The sequence below is a fragment of the Mobula hypostoma genome, chromosome 19 (genome assembly GCF_963921235.1).
Source record: "Mobula hypostoma chromosome 19, sMobHyp1.1, whole genome shotgun sequence".
NCBI lineage: Eukaryota > Metazoa > Chordata > Chondrichthyes > Myliobatiformes > Myliobatidae > Mobula > Mobula hypostoma.
In genome coordinates, this window is record NC_086115.1 from 54,847,010 (window position 1) to 54,865,832 (window position 18,823).

General features: G+C 41.3%; 1 protein-coding gene across 3 annotated transcripts in view; it reads left to right on the forward strand.

The window, feature by feature from the left end:
* Positions 1–1,036: 1,036 nt before the first annotated feature.
* Positions 1,037–18,823, forward strand: part of plpp4 (phospholipid phosphatase 4) — a 406,496-nt gene continuing 388,709 nt past the window's right edge. For 2 of the 3 annotated variants that reach the window (XM_063071213.1, XM_063071215.1), the window contains exon 1: positions 1,037–1,309. In XM_063071213.1, coding sequence (XP_062927283.1) covers positions 1,218–1,309 — 92 coding nt within the window. In that variant the 5' untranslated portion in view covers positions 1,037–1,217. Of the gene's footprint in view, positions 1,310–1,495; positions 1,638–18,823 lie in introns of those variants that run through there. The other variant, XM_063071214.1, reaches the window with a different exon arrangement.

The window sequence follows — 18,823 nt, forward strand, 5'->3', positions numbered from 1 at the left end:
CTGCAGAATAAACGAGTTCAGAATTTGCAGCAGAACTTGAAGATTTAAATGGTCTTTGCTTTATTAGAACTGCAATTAATGGCAGCCAAGGTAGTCTTGAATACTTCTGTTTACTGCATCTGCAAACCAGGGCAAACAGGGGTCTTCAGTGCAATAATAACCGAGGACCACGTTGAGAGAGGGCGGCGACATTGAATGGCGAATGCTCCGCCAGGTACTATACTTACCACTTCGGTCCATTAAAACGTCAAAAATGCTCAAATTGTACCCGGTGCCTGGTTTATCTACAATGGTCTAGCCATTTCCCGAGGTCGCATTCTGACCTGATGTAAACCGTGCTCTGTGTCTTTCTATACAGTACATCGGTATCTTTACCAAGCCCGAAACTTTTACGTGAACTGCCGGCAGAGAGCCAAGAAACAATTCCCACTCCCACACGTCCACTTCTGGTCAGAAAACTAGCGCCGTCTTCCAGGATACACCAAAGGGGACTTTAAAGTAAAACCAACGAGCAGCGAACGCTTTTCTGTAAGCGACAAGAATTTTAGTGCCAATGTCTTCGGCGAAAGGCGTGAACAGAGGACGAGCAGTCTCTCTGCACTTTTTTTCAGGCTTTCTTGTGTAAAATAATTCCCTCTCACTCCATAACTATTCAACAAAATGTGTCTCTTATGTTAAAACAGTTTAATCATGCCCTGTATTGACGGGAGAAGGTGGTTTATAGTATGTGTACACGTTGGTTATTCATGCCAGTCGCCAGAGAGGGAAATCCTTTATTTTGGAATGTTCTTGACTTCCAAAAGCATGAAGTAAGTGGGGCAACCTTTTGCTGTTTGAAGTAACTCTGTTTGGTTGCTGCTAAACTCGGGGCAGGTGCCGCTTTAAGAGCCGGGGACGGGCACCCGAATACAGTATCACCTGGCTCTGCGTCTCCGCAGCACCTCGACTCGCCTCAGCCCCCACCCCCACCGTCCTCCAGCGGCTCACCTGATCGATCGCGCACAGTGAGCGCCGCCGAAGGCAGGGGGAGCTGAAATTCAAACCGAGCAGCGCTGGGGATGCGGCGTGCTGGGATTCGCAGCCGGCTGCCTCGGACATCCAGAGTCCATTGACACCTGCCATCCTCAACAGCCTCGCTCCTTTCCATTCACTGGGACACACACCCGCTATCTGTTGGTTTTTATATATAATTAGTGAGAACAGTCTCCAGTTTGGCCATGCATTTGCCTCCTAAAGAACCACAGAAGAAGAGCTTGCGGGATTTAGCAATTGAGATCGGCATGAGAGTTTTCCTCTTTGGAGTTTTTGTGTAAGTGTAACTCTGTTAACCGGATTAGCTATTATTTCCAGACTCGGTGTGCCAACTCCGGGGAGTGTATCTGTGCTTTTTGTTCACCCTCCAGTCATAACATCGTATTCTTTTTCTTCAGTTTGCATTTCCTGCTCCATCTCTTCCGCATTTTGTGACTGTCACTATTTCCACTGGCATTCTGCTCCCTCCCCGTCCCTATCACCCTTCGTAATTTGTAATTCTCCCGGTTCCTTAACAAACACGGACCGTCCTTTGAACTCAATCTCACCCATCCTGACTTTCACCTTAAAACCTGTCTGCTTGCGGCTCTACGAATGGGAGTGAGGTAGGAGCCAATTTCTGTAACTCTGAATCCTCGCTCCCGCCAGCTGTAAACTAGCAGCCCGACTGTTTAGCAACTGCATTGTGTAAAACGTACAGGAGGGACGTCTGGTGTCTCTAATCTGCATCCTTATAAATGCTGTCGATGGAAAGAGTCATCTTTCTTTAACGTAGAAAGTAAATAGTGTTTTTATTTGAATTGTGTCTCTTTCTGACAAGAGCGCGCATTATTTAAGTGGTAACTGTTTACACCCGTTTATTCTGACTTCCGTCGTTTACCCTGTAATTTGCGCGGGTCCCCGGCAGCTTTGCACTGACCTTCACTTGTGCGTTTCTGAAGTAAATTGTCACCGTTTTGTCGTGGGCATTGAGTAAATTGCATTGTGCAGGATTTCTAATGTCAATAATAATGCTTACCCTCGTGTGCTTACTGTGCTCCGGTGACAGCTCTGTAGGAGTGATGTAATTTATTGTCTATCAGCGGCAAGGTATGCAGGATGTGCAGCACAACCCATCTGTTGATCAGCAGCCAAGTTTCAGTCAAAGTAAATACTTATTTAATAAAGATAATTAGTATCATTATTCATGCAAATTACCTCTATTGTAAAACATGTTACATTTCACATTTTTTTCCTATCCAATTTGTAGATTTAGACTAATTTCACACTCCTGAAAAGAGAATTGGTTGACTCAAATTATTTTTACTCCAGGTCTTTTGTTTTACAGTAGTTTATTCATCCAGTTTTTGTTATGTCTAATTCCCTCATCAGGTGTAAAGTGGAACACAATTAGTTCCGCTGCAGTTTACACATGCTGGAGGTTGCTCTCAACATTCCACAGCACAGAAAAATAAAATTCATCCTGTCCCCATTACAGAAGAAATTCTGTAGAAGGAGAGAAAATGTAATCTAATGTCAGTGGAGCCTCCTGTTGGGGATTTCCTGTCACTGGTGATGGCTGTTCCAGATAATGAAACATTTAAAGTATATTAGGTATTCTGTATTACAGTATTTCACATTACATTTAAATACCTCACCATACCATTGTCTCTTTATGACCCTCAGCACTTCACCCTTCCCCTTTCAAATAAAATCTGAATGCTTCAGAGTACAGCACACCTCAAGGGCTTGAGAGTTTCAATTTATGACCCTACTCCTTCCCATTACATTTAAGTGCTTTACACATTGCACCATCAAGAGTGTGATTCTTGAATGTACCATGCCACCGTTTCATTTAATGGGTTTTGGTGCATCACAACACTGTTTCATCAACTACATTTGATAACTTCAGAATCATAGTTCCTCCTTTATTTTGCATCCAGACTTGCTGGTCAACATACAAAAAGAGCTTACATGTGTTGCATTGCATTTACCATTTGGCTCCTGACTGTCCACTGCACGGTGCGCAACATTCTTATTTTGGCAATGCTTGTCAGACTGGCAATGCTGAGCAGACCAGTAACGCTGAAAAAAATTGGCCGTGTCAGAGAATTGGAATGACTTTGTCCAACAGTAGTCAATAATCATCTCTGCTTGGGTGATTCTTTTTGCAAATATGCACATATATTTCTGAAATCTGGACAACACTTCCAAGTGTAAGACATAGAAACAATAATGACTTTGTTTGAAATATACGTTTTTAAAATTTCTGTAGATGAATATGACTGCAACTCTTGTCAGTTTGCTCTGTAGGATTCTACTTACCTAAAGATTCTGCTTCTGTCACATACTCCTCAACAAATTCTTACATTTTTGTACTTTATATGTGGAATTTATATATCTTAATACCCATGTGGCCTCAATATTCAAGAGGTAGAATGTGCCTTTTTTACATGTTGACAAGGAGTCATTATATCATTTCATTAAGTTTATTGCATTGTTAAAATTATTACACTTCTGGCACAACACGCTGTGAGTACTATAAATAAATGTTCAATGTCTCTGTGCAGCAGTTTTATCTGTTTACATGAGGTGAACCATTACTCACATATAATTTTACCCCTGGCTGATAGAAGTCAGATTTTCAATTCTGGCTAATGCTTTTGCAAACTATAAATGCAACGAGAAACCTAATAACTTTGTCTGATGCCAGAATAAACAAAAAGAGTGTGTAATTTTTTGTGATGGTGAAATACTCTGCTATCGCCACCCTTGGGATTGAAGGCTGAGTATGATTTGGTTAACATTCTTGCTTCCATGTGAACAAACAGTGGAAACGCTAAACATGTCGATGCAGTTACAAAGAAGGCACGACAGCAGTTATATTTCATTAGGAGTTTTGGGAGATTTGGCATGTCACTGAAGACACCGGCAAATTTCTACGGATGCACTGTGAAGAGCATGGTAACTGGTTGGATCACCATCTGGTGTGAAGGGGGCGCTGCACAGGATCGAAGTAAGCTGCAGAAAGTTGTAAACTCAGTCAGCACCTGCGTTTCCAGCATCCAGGCCACCTTCAAGAAGCGATGCCATAAAGAGCCAGCGTCCATCATTAAGGACCCTCAAGACCCCGGGCATGCCCTCTTCTCATCACTACCATCAGGAAGGAGGTACAGAATCCTGAGGGCACACACTCAGCGATTCAGGAACAGCTTCTTCCCCTCTGCCATCTGATTCCTGAATAGACATTGAACCCATGAACACTGCCTCACTAGTTTTTTTTCTCTTTTTGGACTACTTATTTAACTTTAAAAAATATATTGTAATTTACAGTATTTTATTATTATGTATTTCAATGTACTGCTGCTTCATGATAGCAAATTTCGTGATATTAAACCTGATTCTGCTTCTGATTCTGACTCTGAAGTTATTGGAGAGTCTCCTCTCTCGGGCAGGTATGAAAGATCCCATGACTCTGTAGAAGAGTAAGGCATCTTTTATGGCTGATACCTGTTCTTCAGTTTGTTTCTGTTAAAGATATTGTCTGCTCATTAACTCATTACCATCTTTCTGTTCTGTTTTGAAATTGGGTATCTATATAATAAATGACTTCACTTAAAAGATGCTTCACTGTCATTTATGTGCCTCCCAAGATTGAAAAAGATGTTTTATTAATGGAAGTTTTGCTTTGAAAGGAAGCTCTCCAGGTACGCAGGACTGGTCAGCAACTGTCAGCAGGCTGGATGGAGAGCGAGGTGTCTCCCAGTGGAGATTGGTTGTAGGGGATTCATAGCCCGTTCTTTAGTTAGAGCCTTCAGCATTTTGGGCATCGAGGGAGAGAGGAAGAGGAGATCCATCTGCAATACCACCGATGCAGCAGAGAGGGCCTCAAGATGGCTGTGGCTCAAAAGAGGGGAGCCATGGAGTCATAAGTAGCTAGCCATCTGGACACAAGCTGGGGTCTGATCAGCCCCGGCTGGGTCACCTGGAGGAGTTTGTATGATGTTGAAAGACCTGAAATACCCGATGATTCCAGGAACATCACTGAAGATGTGTCCAGAAGCATCAATAGATGTATGTACACAGGTGGAGAGGAGGTGGATGAAGAAACAACTAAGAAAAATGTAAAAATGTTTGCACTTTGTTTGATGTTAATTACTAATTTATACTTACTTTCATGATCTTTCCTCAAAAATTTTCTCAAAGGACATCAGTGTATTAAGAGAGGTAGAAAATTGAACTTAAGTGAAGCACTTTGCTTTCCTCAACTAATATTACCAGAAAAAAAGAGTTTAAGATTCTTATGCAATAACAAAATTACAACTGTTTCTTATTTCTGTTGTTCCTTGACCAACCTAAAGAAGTTAGTATAATGCAATATAATATAATGTGGGGTCCACACAAAAATGGCAACTCATTAGCATAAGATGGTAAAGAAGGCCTATGAAATGCTTAGCTTTGTGCCTGGAACTGATTACCAAGGGTAGTGGTGGTAGCGGGCACTTTGGTGGCATTTAAGGTACTTTTAGAAAGAATAGAAAAGAATAGAACTTTATTGTCATTGTCTTGAGTAATGAGATTGTGGTATTCCAGTCCATGCAAAACAGATATTTACAATGAATGCGGTATGGCTTAATTAAATGAAAAATTCCTATATTTACATGCAACAAGTGACTTTGATAGTCCATAATACTCAAAGGCCATTGGCAAGCTGAGGTGTAGCATTATTCAGCTGCACAATAGCCTTTGGAAAGAATCTGTTTTTCAGCCTTACTGCCTTGGCTAAGGTGTACCAAGTGACAGGAGATTGACAGCAGTGTCTGGGATGGGATGGACATGCGAATATGAAGGGAATGGAGGGATATGGATGATTAAACAGAAGGACACTTAGTACAAATTAGTACCAAGATCAGCACAACATCATGGACTGAATGGCCTCCCCAGAGTTCTATTGTTCTACGTAAAAGCAATATGCTTTGGATGATGGAAAACTGAAGTAAAAACAGGAAACGTTGGAAATGTGCAAGCAATTTCTGTGGAGAGAGAAATGAAGCTAAAGGGCTAATTTTGCCCCCTACTGCAGTGATTTCAATTGGAACAGCCAACATACAACCACTCGTCATCATCACTACGTGCTGTGTCGTATGACGTGGACGATCATGGTCTTCCATCTGTCTTTAATCTGAGAAGTTCTAATAAGCTCTTCAAAACTTTTGCCCGTCCATCCCTTGATGTATCTCATACGCTGTCAACAGCAACTTCTCCTTTCATCAGTTTTTCTCCCGTCACTACAAGACGTTCAAGCTTCTCTTTGCTTAGTGCATGTCCCAGAAATTCTAGCCATTATTTTCTGATTGATGATATCAGCTCTCTTCTTATTGCCCACTTTTCACAACACTTCCTCATTTGTTATTGTCCCTCCATGATATTTTCATCATTCTTTTCAAAAGCCACATTTCTGCAGATTCAAGTCTTCCCTCATTTTGCTCTGATATTGTCCAACATTCACTTCTATATGTTAGTGTGGAAAGAACACAGCACTGGAACACTCTGAGTTTCATACCCATAGAAATTATGTTGTCTTTAGTATCTTGTTCAAATGCTTGGACATGCATTTAGCAATCCCAATCCTGCTATTGCAACCACTGAGAGTGCAGTAAGTCCCAGAAATATCCATATGCATTGTGAAAAACACAGAAGACATGCACTTACAGATTCAGAAGATAGAATCTGTTTATTTATTCTTTCACTGAACCCCAGTGGCAGCGCTTAAACTTGCTGGGAATCTTAGCATAGCATTAGAGAAATCATCGTTCAGATCCTCAACAGATTGGATCTGACACAGATACCTGGTCTCATTGATTTTAATGGAATTATAGGACAAAAGGGAAAGTTAGTGACATTACTTTGCCTTAACATTTAAATTATTTGCAGTTAATGTTAATTATTAATGAGTTTTTAAGTACTTTAATTCTAATAGTTTTAATTCTCTGAATGTTAGATTCATTTGAGTGGCATTAAAATCAATTACAGATTTTGCAGCCAGCCAAGTCCAGCCTTAGCTTTGCCTTCTGCCCGGGGTGTTTCAAGGCAGGTCCACCTTATTCTTAGACTGAGATCCTGCCACTGGTGATAGCATGCTGCTGAACCTTGAGATGCTAAGGTAGATCTTGCATGACAGGGCAAGTGCTGGATATGATCGTGGGTGAGGCAACAAGACCAAAACAATCCAGGCTAAGATGAGAAGTTGTTGACCTAAACCTTTAATTTTCTCTCTTTCCTGACCCGTAGAGTACTTCTAGTGTTCTTAAAAATATTTATTTTTTGATTAAGCTGGCAATAGTAATCCGATAATATGTAAAATTTAACTGATCTGAAGTTAGATATATTTGCCACAATATATTCAATTTGGTCAGTATTTAACGGAACAATAAGTTATTTCTGTTAAACTAACAACATTAGAATAAGATCTTACAACTTAAGTGCTCCTTTCTTCACATGATCTGGTTGGCTTCTGCATAATCCATGTTTGATTTGTCCAAATCTTTTCTTAAAAATCCCAGCTGTTGAGTAGAGGATAGTGGGTTCAATGATTGAGACATCACAAAATGAGAAAATTGCACAAGGTGTTCAAAGTTCAAAGTACATTTATATCAATGTACGCTATATACAGTACAACCTTGAGATTTGTCTTCTCACAGGCAGCTAGAAAATAAAGGCACACAATAGAACCTGTCTTAAGAAGAGCCCCACAAAACAAAGACCACCAAACTCCCAATGAATTAAAAAAAGAACAAATCATGCAAACAACAAAAAGTAAACAAATAACATATTAAATCGCGGAGTCCCTGAAAGTGAGTCCATAGCCACTGAGCTGCTGAGGCGAGTGAAGCCAGTCCAGGAGCCCGATGGTTGCAGACCTCATCCATTGATTCAGTTCAACGCCGACGCATCTCGATCAAATCGCACAAGTAGTAAAAAAAAGAGTAAACAGAAACACATGGAACGTGAACTGCAGAGTCCCCAGCCGTGAGGACTGAGGTGAGTGAAGCACCTCCAGTAGCCCATTGGCTGCTTCTGAACCTTGCAGGGTGGGATCCAAGATTCTTGCACCTACCGCCAGCAGCAGCTGAACACCTGTTTGGTTTCCACTCTTGTCCTCAATGATTTTAACCTTTCTCGACGCTTTAATCAGTGTGGAGTAATGGAGCCAACCGTGGGATCGTGTTCCATCATTAGGAGTCAACGGCTGCCTTTGCACTCTCCGCTCTCACCCTCACTGAATCCCCCAGGAGACTGCAAATGCGCCAGATTGTTTAGTTGGCTCAAAAATACATCCTTAAAGTAGAAGTTACAGGCCAGATTGGACTCGTAAGCCGCTTGAGAGCCCATAAGTAGATCAACAGAACGAAGACCATCATCCTCGACCTCAAGGGATAGCCATGACGACGACAGGCTGCAATTGGTTGCAGTTCAGAAGAAGTATATTTAGAAGAAGAAGCGTATTCAGTAGTTCTGTGAGCTTTTCGTCACTGGCTCTATCTTACCAGACACAAGAAGGTTTAAAATAAAATGCAAAGTTTAGCCTAGTTTACCGGGAAACATACCTTAATACATTCAAATAGACATTTAAAATATTTATATTGTACTTGGTAATATTATTGTGCGAAGTGACAGACTCAATAACCACATCACTGAAGTGATGATAGAATAACCACATTACTTAAACCTGACTGGTTATGTGGCACTTTGAAAGAGCTTTCTGCTGTGCTTCAATCACAACGTTCTCAATAATGGACTGTCACTTATTGGACCATTTGTGCAATAAAAGGTGTTTATCTTTTTCAGGATACCACAGAGAAATGCATTGTTTTGGCACTAAATATGACCAAATATATTATCACATCAACAGGGAGAGGAAAGTTATTGGGAGAAGCTAGAATTCAGAAATGTAAGATTTCATATTTTTGCTGGAAATATGAGGAGTTGTTAATGTCACTGTCCAAAGCTGCAGTCTATTTTTTCCATCTTTATATATGATAGTACATACAAAGTATGACAGTATGTAAGTTAGCAGAGTTCACATTTAAGTTATTTATTATTTATTTATTTGTTTGTTTATTTATTGAAATGCAGCACAGAACTGGCCCTCCCGGCCCTATGAGCCGCACTGCCAGCAATTCCCGATTTAACCCAAGCCTAATCACGGGACAATTTACAATGACCAAATAACCTGCTAACCGGTATGTCTTTGGACTGTGGGAGGAAACCAGAGCACCCGGAGGAAACCCACGTGGTCATGGAAAGAACATACAAACTTCTTACAGGAAACAGCAGGAATTGGACCCAGGTTGCTAGTACTGTAAAGTGTCGTGCTAACCACTACACTACCGTAGCACCCTAATTCTAATAGTCATAGTCATACTTTATTGATCCCGAGGGAAATTGTTTTTCATTACAGTTGCTCCATAAATAATTGAATAGTAATAAAACCATAAATAATTAAATAGTAATATGTAAATTATGCCAGGAAATAAGTCCAGGACCAGCCTATCGGCTCAGGGTGTCTGACCCTCCAAGGGAGGAGTTGTAAAGTTTGATGGCCACAGGCAGGAATGACTTCCTATGACGCTCTGTGTTGCATCTCGGTGGAATGAGTCTCTGGCTGAATGTACTCCTGTGCCCAACCAGTACATTATGTAGTGGATGGGAGACATTGTCCAAGATGGCATGCAACTTGGACAGCATCCTCTTTTTAGATACCACCGTCAGAGAAATAAATGAAATATATAATCATAAAATGTAGAATTATGATTAAAATAAGGCACTGCAGTAAGTGTTTGATGTGGAATTTTAATTTCAGATTAACAGGCCAGTTGAAATAAGTGACTGAAGAATATTGTAAAGAATGTGAAGAAATGCTGTTCACGATGCAGAGAGAGTGCACCCTTGCTGACAGCGGGTGCCAAATAGACAACTATGTGAAGTGGTTTCATCCGCAATTGAGCTCAAGGTTATTCGTGATGTGGAAATAACAACCATAGTGGAGAGTTTTGCTATCCCATGCATGTAACATACTCTGTTATAATTCTGTGGTCATAGAATTCTCTACATTTTAAAGTGCCTATTTTAAAATTCGGCTGCCACATCAAGGTATTCTTTTTAATACTAGTCAAAGCTGGGTGGAGTGGTGAAGATAAAGTCTCTACCAAAGGAAGTGTAAGGCGCTCCTTCCCTCTGCTAGCCTGCAGGTCCCCCTGGGCAAGGTGTAACACCTACTTAGCCCCCCGACCAGGGCCACGTGAAGCCATAGGAGCAGGTAGTGAATGGTCAAATGAGCAGCTGGTGCATATCACAGCTCCTGGTTATGCAAGCACTGACGCCAGGCAGGGAATCTCTGAAATGTATTGATAATGGCTGGGGTCACCCGTCTTGTAAAGACACTGCCCAGAAGAAGGCAATGGCAAACCACTTCTGCAGACAAATTTGCCAAGAACAATCATGGTCCTTGCCCGTGATCGCCCACGACTTACAACAGAGCACATAGTGGTGAACACTAGTCAAAGCACTCTCAAATGAAGTAAAATATCAACAATTTGGATAAAACTGAGTAAAAATTATTTGAAAAACTTGCAGCATACTTTAAGGTTCAGAATAAATGCTTCTCTTTTAAATGTGCATTGATATCGCAGTATCGTAGCGGAGTATTTTAAGAAATTAGTGTATTTTCTTTCACTGGAAAATGAATTAGCAACTTAAAATATTAAATCTAAAACAATTACGGTGTAAATTGAGTGGATTGCTGTAGTGAAACACTACTGTCAAAAATTTCTTTAATATAGAGTTAAGAATTGCTGTAATGCCAAACACAAATGGCAAATAATAGAGGGCTTAGTTTCAAGGTGAAAGGGGGGGAAGTTTAAAGAGGATTTGCAAGGAAAGCTTTTTTCATAGAGAGTGGTAGGTTCCTGAAACATGGTAGCTGCCAGTATGATAGCAATGTTTAGACCATATAGATGAACAGGCAAGAGAAGAGGGTATGGATCATGTGCAGGTAGATGGGATTAGTTGAGATTGGCATCATGTTTGGCACTGACACAATGGGTCAAAGGGCTTGTTTCTGTGTTGTACCGTTCCATGTTCTATGTTCCATGATCTTACAATGAGTGAGTTCCTTAAGATTGTCATAGCCAGAGGAGTAGGTGGGGATATGCTCCCAATGGCATGCATCTCAAATAGCCTTTAACAACCAAATCCAGCTCCTAGCCTTTGCATGTGGCTTAGCTACTAAGCCCAGCAGAACTGTTTCTACTGACAGGAGAAGGGGCAGAGGTGGATTACTGGCCCCTTAAAACCAAGTCGCTTGGGGGAGATGAGGCTCATCTGTGGCTGGCAGCTTATCTAGGAGAAGGAAAACTCTGATCTCAAACCTCTGCTGCCTTGCAGCTGTACCCCCTCTCTGGGGAAAAATCCAGAGCTGGGGTGTCTGAGGCAGTCCTACATTGAACTCAACACTGACTGGCAACTCCTGCAATGGTGCTGGCACCAAACTGAAGGTTTCTGCCCTTTCCATTGGATTCATCAGCTGCATGAAGAGGGGGAGCCTGCCGCATGGGCAACAGCTTGATCTCCATATCGTTCTGCCCTGGCTTGTGTATCTGACTTGTAGACAGCTGGGACACAATGTGGTTGACCCCAAACAACAGAATGCCTCAATACAATGCATGGCATCACGTAGATTGTATACTGTAACCCTGGCATCATTATGTATCTGTTGAGCTCACTGCTGATTCATCAAAGTGAAATCCTTGAGGCAGCAAATGTGTCATTGATATCAGGGCCCTGTGGATGTTGCAAACTAAGAGTAAAGAAAGCATCTGAGCTGATGATGAAGCCTCAGTCTGAAAGTGAATTGGAACCAAAATAGACTCGCAAAGATAAAAACAGGGAAAGAAAGTGTTTAGATTAGAAAAGAAAAAATTACGAATAGTGGACAGAAAACAAGGGATTAGGATAACCAGATTATTTTCTGGTTGTCAGGCTGTAACCAGTGCAATGCATCAGGGATTATTTTTGGGGCCTTCAGTTTCACAATCGGTATTAATGACTTAGAAGTAGGAAATGAGTGTGGAGTTTCTAAGGATATGTCAGAAGTTATCCTGTCGTGACAAAAAGCATACAAAATGAACACAGACAGGTGAAGTGAATTGGCAAGCAGACGGCTGATAGAGTATAATGAAGGAGACGTCAAGTTATCCATCCCGAGAAGAAGAATAGCAGAGTAGGGTATTACTTAAATGCTAGTGTACAGAGAGATTTGCAGGTCCTCATATATGACAAAGAAATAAGAGCCAGCAGATGGAAACAATAATTAATTAAGAAAGCAATTGCATTATTGGCCTCTGTTATGAGAGGGATGGAGTACAAGGAGCAATGAAGTCTACATGGCTTTGGTGCAGCCACGTTTGGAGAAATGCATACAGTTTTCATGATTTAACGAAAAATATATTTGCTTGGAGACAACACAACTAATATTCACTAGATTGATTCCTTGGATTAGAAATGATTGAGTAAAATTCAACAAAAATCCTTAAAAATTATTGTCTACCTATTTCATTTTTGAATGAAATAGATAGACAACCCCCCCCAACCCCTCCTCCAGTGATGGCTCGGCAGAAGACAAGCTCCATTGTGGTCAAATTCAGATTTCTGTGTCATGGATGGACTTTGTTATTGCACGGCTGTATATTACTGATTCCTTTATCTGCTTGCGATCTTGTATGTGCTACGTTTTCTCTGTGCTGTGTGACTGTTGGTGTCGTGTTTTGCACCATGACCCCAGAGCAACACTGTCTCATTTGGCTGTGTTCATGAGCATTCATGTATGGTTGAATGACAATTAAACTTGAATTGATTGAAGCAATGCGTGCAGCTCTTTAGAGCAGAGAACTACAAAGACAGAAGATCTTCTGAAATAAGAAATTCTTACTCATATCTATCATAACTCCTTGTCCTAGGGCCAAGCCTGTCTCGAACCAAACTCCCCACTGAGAGAAATATCCTCACAGCACCTGCCTTGTCATGTCTCCTCACAAATGTGTATGTTTCAATTAGATTACCTCTTCTTCTCCTCTGGAATGGTGAAAAGTGGAGAGGATGTTTCCGATGCTGGATGAGCCTTGGACCAGAGGACACAGCTTCCAAATAGAAGGACATCCATTTAGGATGGAGATATGGAGGAATTTCTCTAACCAGTGGGCGGTGAATCTGTGCAATTCATTGCCACAGACAGCTATGGAGGGCAGGTCTGTGGGTACATTTGAGGTGGAGGCTGATAGGTTCTTGAGTAGTCAAGGTGTGAAAAGTTACAGGGAAAAGGCAGGAGAATGGGTTGAGGGGGAAATGAATCAGCCATGATAAAGTTACAGAGCAGACTCAATGGGCCAAATAGCATAATTCTGCACCTATTTCTTCTGGTCTCACGGAGATGTGATGTGTTTGAAAATTACAAGCTTCTGAGACGGCTTCATGGGGTAAATGCTGCAGGGAGTCTAGAACTGGAGAGAGAGCATGGCTTTAAGTTGTGGAGTTCAATACTTAAGACTGAGATAAGAAAAAATTTCCTCTCTCTGAGGTTTTCAAACCTTTGAAATTCTCTACCTCAGGTGACAATGGTTGCTGTTGTTAAACATAAAGGAAGCTGACTTGCATTTTGGAATCTGTCAGAATTTTTAGGGAATCAGGGATTATGGATTTTGGACAAATAAATGGAATTAAGGCAAATGGGCAAACACCAATTACATAACAGACTGGATTGAAGGTGCCATATTTGTGCTCATTCTCCTATTTTTATCTTTTCCTGAAAAGGAAACAAACAGAAGACAAAGATTGTGTAATCTAATTGTGTTTTGTTAGTTTTGGGGACTAATGAGTGAATGGCAGGGAGACCGCAAAATGTGCAACCATTCTTGACACGTGAAAAATTGGACGAGCATTTCTGTCCATCACGATCAACAAAGGCTGAATGGAATTTATACAAAATAGGGATTGCTGGATGGAAAAGGTCCAACTCGTTAGCCTTTTACCGCCTTGGTAAATGCAAGAAACATCTCATTAGCCTTTTGTCAGTGTAATGGTGTCAGTGGAAGTGCTGATTAAGCAGAGTAATCAAATTCTATCCATCGGCGACTGACGTAGAAATTACACGAGAGAAAAGTGCACAGATCTGAAAATCATGTTTTCTCAATGCCTTCTTTCTCCCAAGCACATTCAATTTACCCTGTCACCACTCAAATTACTTAATCTGGATTACAAATTTATTTTCTCTTAAGAATTACTTTGCACTATTGAATGTCAAAAAAGCTTAGCATCCAAAAAATTATTGCCTTCTGTCACTAACAGGAATGTGGATGGCAAAAAAATTAATGGCAAGGCAGACAAAAGTTTGTTTTTAAACCTAGAGAAACGATTTGCTGCATTCTGAAGCAAAACTGAATTGCTTCACCATTACCCTTCTTCAGCCTCTTTGGTTGAAGGTCGAGTTAGGATCATAAATCTCAACATAACAGATTGGTCACGATGTAAGTCACCAACCCCAAATAAAAAAAGTAAGATTCATTTCTATTAATGGTTAGAATCCAACAGCTTTATGTCACATTGTTAGTCTTAATCAGCAGACTATTGGCAAATTCTGTGATCTTTGGCAAGGCTAATATCTAACCACCCTGCAGCTTGTGAAGAATTGGAAATCAGGGCATCTATTTTCAGTGCAGATTGTTCGATATTTAGAAGCTAATTATGGGGAGTGCTATTTACTTCTCTATTATTCTTCCAGGACTTCCTGGTCAAGTACAGTACTGTGCAAAGGTGTTAGGCCCACACATATATATAGGTGGTACTGTAGTAATTTTATGTATTGCACTGTACTGCTGCAGCAAAAATACACATTTCATGATATAGGTGAGTGATTATAAATCTGATTCTGATATGGGTCTATATTGTGGTCTGAGAGTGGAAAGGGGACAGGGAGAGGAAAATCATGGTTAAGAAAAGGGGACGGGAGAGGGGAGGGAGCAGGAAGCACCTTCTGTAATGATCAAAAAAACAATTGTTTGGAATTAAATGACCTTGCCTGATGTCTTGGGGCTGGGCGTATCTGCAACTGCACTAGCCCCCACCCCTGGCACTCTTTCTCTGCCACCTGTCCCCCACCTCTCCTGCAGCACTCCACCCTCTCCATTTCCAACATTCTTCGCTCCTGCCAGATTAATAAACTCACTCTCCATTACTCTCACTATCACTGTGCAAAAGTTTTGGGCACCCTTGCTATATATATGTGCCAAGACATTAACAGAGTACTGTATTTCTGTGCTACATTTAAGATACTTGCTGGGGTAGGGAGAAGATGACCAACGAGGGACTGAGCACAGACAGTGCCTTGGCGTGTAAACTGGAATTTTCTTTGCTGCTTTTCGGCTTTCTCTTGCTGCAGCTGCTCCTTCCACAGATGAATGAACAAACTTCCAGTTATTTTGCCATTTGGATGGCCTGTCGACTGCTTCAGAGGTAAAAAAAAGGGGTCATTATTGCAGGGGAATTATGTGTGGGTCATGCTGCAAACAACCTTTCCTTTTCTCCAGTATTTAAGTTTTTTAAAATCAACTCTCCTTGTGATGATAGTTCTGATGTGAGAAGAATGTCGGAGTAATCAGGAATATTTCTAAGTAAAAAGAAATTTTATCCATTCAGGGTTTGCTTCATTAGGCAGCTGTAACTACTGGGATATACAATCTTCATAATAAGATTATGTACAGTTTTGATATTTCTTAAAGGAGATATTTTAACCTATCCTGCAAAGTATGTCATTAAGCAACACACACAAACGCTGGAGGAACTCAGCCAGCCAGGCAGCATCAATGGAAAAGAGTACAGTCAATGTATCGGGCAGATTCCGGCCTGAAGTGTTGACTGTGCTCTTTTTCATAGATGCTGCCTGGCCTGCTGAGTTCCTCCAGCATTTGGTGTGTGTTTCTTGGACTTCCAGCATCTGCAGATTTTCTCTTGTTTGAGTCTGTCATCATAGTAGTTTCAGTGTATTTATTGCTGAATTGAAAGAAAAAGAGTCTTGCACATACCCCTTAAACTTTATCCCTCTCATCTTCAATGCATGTCCTCTACTACTTGATGTTGCTATTTTGGGATAACGATTCTGACTGTCTACCCTATCTATGCCTCTCATAAGTCTATAAATTTCTATTAGGTCTTCATTCAAACTCTGATGCTCCACAAGAAGTAATCCATGTTTGTCAAAACTCTCTTTATAGCTCATACCCTCTAATCCAAGCAGCATCCTCGTATATCTCTTCTGATCCCTTTCTAAAGCTTTCATAATCTTCTTGTAATGGTGTTCTGTGTTCATGTAGATTTACTTATGGGTTGTTGTCAAGCATACAGGTAGTCACATCCATTTAAATTAGTTTTAATAATTTTAACTAACATTTCAGGTGTGAGTATGCATTATGTTTATATGTGTTCTGGGCTTACTGAATCTTAGTCAATTTGAAGAGAGACTACCATGCTGTTACCCAATTTAACTTGGCAATGAATTGACGGGCAACCTTACAACCCAGGAAGTATGAAATCTACAGCAGCTCATACTGCTCTATTGGAGGACTCGACTGAACTTGCACTGGGACAGCCAACGGGAAGGGTGGAAGATGCCATTGCTGGTTTAGACTATTGCCCGCAGTGGAAAATGTGATTTCCATGGGGATATTCAGGCATGTTCCAGCATTTGTTCATTATGCACCGTGTTTGTATAATATGGCTGATCATGGTCTTTCCAGGACCCACGATTGTTCTTGGCAAATTTTTCTACAGAAGTGGTTTGCCGCTGCCTTCTTCTGGGCAGTGTCTTTACAAGACAGGTGACCCCAGCCATTATCAATATTCTTCAGAGATTGTCTGCCTGGCGTCAGTGGTTGCATAACCAGGACTTGTGATGTGCACCAGCTGCTCATACGACCATCCGCCATCTGCTCCCATGGCTTCACATGACTCTGTTCAGTGGGGGCTAAGCAGGTGCGTCACCTTGCCCAAGGGTGACCTGCCGGCTAGTGGGGGGAAGGAGGGCCCTTCCACCTTTAGTAGAGACGTTTCTCTGCCCCACCACACAGTTCCAGCTTTAGAGTGCTGAGAGGACCAGAGGATCTGCCACGACCACTTGAAAGGTAAATTAGAATTAGGAAAAATATAGGTAATTAATGGTAGCTTGCATGACATATGTAAACACATATCTTAGATGAAGCACATGAAGAGATTCTGAAAATGTCGGAAATCCAGAGTAACACACACAAAATGCTAGAGGATCTCAACAGGTCAGAACTCACCTTTATGAAGGGTCTCGGCACAAAACATCGTCTCCTTATTCCTCTCTATAGATGCTGACTGACCTGTTGAATTCCTCCAGCACTTTGAGAAGGGTTAATGAGATAGTCCAGTTGATGTGTATCAGATTCTCAAAAGAGCAATTGAAATAAAAACTGCATAATAGATGTTAACAAAATTGAAGCCCTATAGCATTCGAGTGTAGTGGTAGCATTGTTAAGAAATCGGATATAAAAAAGCAAGGATGATGATGTATGACTGTTCTTCAACTGGTTAATGTACAGTGCCATCTCTTGAGGAGGGTGTTAAAACCACTGTTGCTTTTCTTTTATATTAATGGCCTAGACCAGGGAATTACATGGCATAATGTCATATTTTGCAAATGATGGGTAAGACAGCGCTGAGCTTGGCAACAGGTCACAAAAACAGGGACAGGCTGGTGAAATGAGATCAAAATTAACAGAGGAAAATATGAAATGACATGTATTGGTAGGAAGAACGAAACCCTCCAACTGTAAAGGAACACAGGACCAGGGAGTCCTAATGAAGAAAGGTTACAGTTTCAAAAGAAAATAAAGGATAGCTGCAGCTCTCCCTGCTACCAAATCCAAGGGGGGGGTGGGGGGTCCCTGAAATGTGCCACCTGGGGTCTGAACACTACTCAGAGTTGCTGCTTCATTTAGGGAATGGAGGAATGGCATGGTAACGTAGTGGTTAGCACATCGCTTTACAGAACCGGCGACGTGAGATCAATTCCCACTGCTCCCTGGAAGGAGTTTGTATGTTCTTGCCGTGACCGCGTGGGTTTCCTCCCACATATCAGAGATCTACCAGTTGGTTGGTTAATTGGTCGTTGTAAATTGTCCCGTGATTAGACTAGGGTTAAATCGGGGGTCGCTCTGCATTGCAGCTCAAAGGTCCAATTCCACCCTGTGTTTCAAAAATAAAATATGAGCATAAAGATCAGCCCTCAGCATCTGCACCAAGTATGTGGAGTGGGTGGATCCCAGGGAGATCCGGCACTATGTGGCCTAATACAAGTAATTGCTTTCCAAAGGGAGCTGGACGAATACTTGAAAGGATGGAAATGGACAAACTCACATTGAAGCATAACTAACTAGCAAAGGTCTAGTGGACTAAATTGCTTCCTGTACTGTACCATTCTATGATCTGAAGACCCAGAATAACAGGGATATAATGATCACATAATTTGTGTTGTTCTCTCGTTCATTATGTGCTGTGTTATATGATGTGGGCGAACATGGTTCTTTCATGAACATGATTGTCCTTGGCAAATTTTTCTACAGAAGTGCTTTGCCATTGCCTTCTGGGCAGTGTCTTTGCGAGATGGATGACCCCAGCCATTATCAATACTCTTCAGAGACTGTCTGCCTGGTGTCAGTGGTTGCATAACCAGGACCTTGCC